This window comes from Trematomus bernacchii, unplaced genomic scaffold (genome assembly GCF_902827165.1).
Source record: "Trematomus bernacchii unplaced genomic scaffold, fTreBer1.1, whole genome shotgun sequence".
In the NCBI taxonomy this organism is placed as follows: Eukaryota; Metazoa; Chordata; class Actinopteri; order Perciformes; family Nototheniidae; genus Trematomus; species Trematomus bernacchii.
In genome coordinates, this window is record NW_022987869.1 from 7701449 (window position 1) to 7704305 (window position 2857).

At 41.5% G+C, this 2857-nt stretch overlaps 1 protein-coding gene across 1 annotated transcript; it reads left to right on the top strand.

Moving 5' to 3' along the window:
- The first annotated feature begins 481 nt into the window (after positions 1–481).
- On the top strand, positions 482–2170 carry LOC117469246 (putative nuclease HARBI1). Its single transcript, XM_034113629.1, has 2 exons — positions 482–1166; positions 1529–2170. The coding sequence occupies exons 1-2, from the start codon at positions 510–512 to the stop codon at positions 1772–1774; spliced, it is 903 nt and encodes a 300-aa protein (XP_033969520.1). The 5' UTR covers positions 482–509; the 3' UTR covers positions 1775–2170.
- Positions 2171–2857: the final 687 nt, after the last annotated feature.

Here is a 2857-nt window from a genome sequence, read left to right on the forward strand (position 1 = left end):
TAAAATATCTGTAAATGTGCATAATTATTTACTAATGCCAAATAAAATGTATAGATAGAACAATCAGTGGTTCAAGTTAGTATATTCCTCAGTGTAACATATCCACTAGTTGCAAAGCTTAAACATTTTTATATATTTTTTTATTTTAAGGGAAAGGATGTTTTCACTACTCAGTTTGTCAACTATGTTACGGACAAACTTGATGTCATTACAATCATTTGATTAAGGCGCCGTTTACACGAGGAGAAAACGGCTTGTATCTGCATAGTTTCGCGTGCGTATAGCCCTATTATTTAGACGAGGCCGATAGAAACTGACCACACAAACGATAACGGGTCCCAAGGTGGATAGATTTGCAAACGAAACGCTCTGGGGGGTCAACCGAGTCCGTTTAATCGCCTCTATACGAATATTGCCTGAAAAAATAACGACAGCCCCGCCTCTTCGCACCTCTTCCCACCTCTCCCCCGCCTCATTGCTGATTTGTTTCTACAACAACAACAACAAGAATGGCGGATCACAGGGTTGCTGTTGTGCTCCAGACGCTACTGACCATGATTAATATGTTAGTGCTACAACTACGGTGCTTCTACGACAACCACAAGCAACTAGTGGACATGAAGAACCACATACACGACATGTGGCTAAATCCACCGCGGAGAACAACCAGAAGGGCGACCAGGAGAAAGTTTTGGGTAAGACCGGGCAGAACTAGCAGTTGGTGGGACAATTTTGTCAATGGCGTTGTCGTGGACGATGAATGGAGGGAGAACTTCCGCATGTCCAAAGCCTCTGTCGTTGCCCTGACTGAAGAACTGCGCCCATATATCGAGAAGAAAACTACAAACATGAGGGCGCCAATTGATCCACTGAAAAGGGTTGCTGCGGTTCTTTATTACCTGAGCGACGAGGGAAGGCTACGGAAGACTGCTAACGCCTTCGGAGTTTCCCGCCCGTCTTTGTCCCTCATTATTAGGGAGACATGCAGAGCGATCACCATCCACCTGGGTCCAAAATACATCAAGCTGCCTTTTACTGAGCCCGAGACCGCGGATCTGGTTGAGGGGTTCCATTGTACACATGGCATGCCACAATGTTTAGGAGCAGTGGACGGAACCCACATCGAAATCAAGCAGCCATCTAACGACTCCACTAGTTACATCAACATCAACATCAACGTCCGGCAGTGGCTCAGTCAGTAGGGGCTTGGACTGGGAGCCGTAGAGTCGCTGGTTCAAGTCCCCGACCAGACCTAAATATGGAGTGTGGACTTCTACTTGGAGAGGTCCCAGTTCACCTCCTGCCCTGCCGTGGTGCCCTTGAGCAAGGCACCGGACACCCCCCTTCCCCCCCCACTCCCATTGCTCCCCGGGCGCTGTACAATAGCTGCCCACTGCTCCTAGTACTAGACTCCTTGTACTAGGATGGGTTAAAAGCAGAGGCCAAATTTCACTGTGTGTGCTGTGTGCTCTGCATGTGTGACCATTAAAGAGGGTTTCATCCCTCCCTATTCTATTCTTCTTCTAACAGGAAAGGAAAATATTCCTTTAATGTACTGGCTGTCTGTGATTACAGGTACCGATTCATGGATGTCGTGGTAAAGTGGCCTGGGAGTGTGCATGATGCACGGGTCTTTGCTAATTCCAAGCTAAACATGTACTTAAAAACTGGAAAGATCCCTGCTCTGAAAAAACAGATTGTGGACGAAGAGGAGGCCATACCATGTATGTACATAGACTGTACATTTTTTTTAAAGGTGTTTATTAAGATGTGATAAACATTCTTTGTTACATTCCCTGTCCTCACTGTGCAGCTCCTTCAGCGACAGGCTGCTGTACAATATTCATATACCTGGCTAGGTATATGTACCTGGCTGCTAAATCTGAGGACTGTTACAGGATTTTTTGTATTATATCCTAACTGTTTTTAGTACTTTTTAATGCATGTCACATGTGTGAAACTAAGCAAATAACTATGTGATTCTCCAATGTCAAAAGTGTGAAACTAAAAATAAAATTGGCTGCAACCACTTCCAGACTTTCTTTGAACTTAATGTGCAACAAATGTCATCATCCTCATGAATGAAGTTATATGGCCCATTCTACCGAGTCAGGTTGTCCATATATATTTTGTACCGTATTTATTTACACATATAGTAAAAGAACCGTACATTTTGATATGGTATTTTCAGACTGTATTGGCCACTAGCGAAACATAGTACATACACTGTAGTAAAAAACTATTATATTAACCTGTTAAGATTGTGTTACCTTCCCTTCTCTAAATAGTATTTTAACCAATATTTGAGGATTTTCAGTAAAAGTAATATAAGCAAATGTTGAATCAAAGTTGAATTTATACAATTCATAAAAATCATAATGCAAACTTTCTTTGTGAAATGCATAATACTGATCATATTGATTCCAGAGATGAAATAGAAGGGAATGAGGCTATAATGGGTAATTTTTTTGGTATTTTGAGCAAAACACTTCATAGACATGTTTTTTATATATCTGAGACTATAATATATGCCTAACAATAGTTTGGGCTTTACCATTAAGGCCCAATGTGACATATCACAGTTCAGATATTTGACACTAGGGGGGGGTTACTTTTCATAAATGTGGTGTATTTAGTCAAAATTAGGTTTACAAGGTGAAAAGGACTTACAGCCGCCCACACACTGATATAGATATCTCACTGACTGTAATGAGGGAGAAGGAAAGAGAGTGAGGAGAGTGCTTGCGGAGTACATTGACCCTTACATGAAAGACAAGACTGTTCTTTTATTTTAATAAGGTTTTTTATTAATAACATTATTTATAAATGTGTACACAGTAAAAGGGAAAAAAATACC

Bases quoted from the DNA above. Each gene is read 5' to 3' on its own strand.
- LOC117469246 (XM_034113629.1), top strand. From the start codon at position 510: ATGGCGGATCACAGGGTTGCTGTTGTGCTCCAGACGCTACTGACCATG. The intron at 1,167-1,528 runs ATCAACATCAAC...TCTTCTTCTAAC, and splicing joins ACTCCACTAGTTACATCAAC to AGGAAAGGAAAATATTCCTT.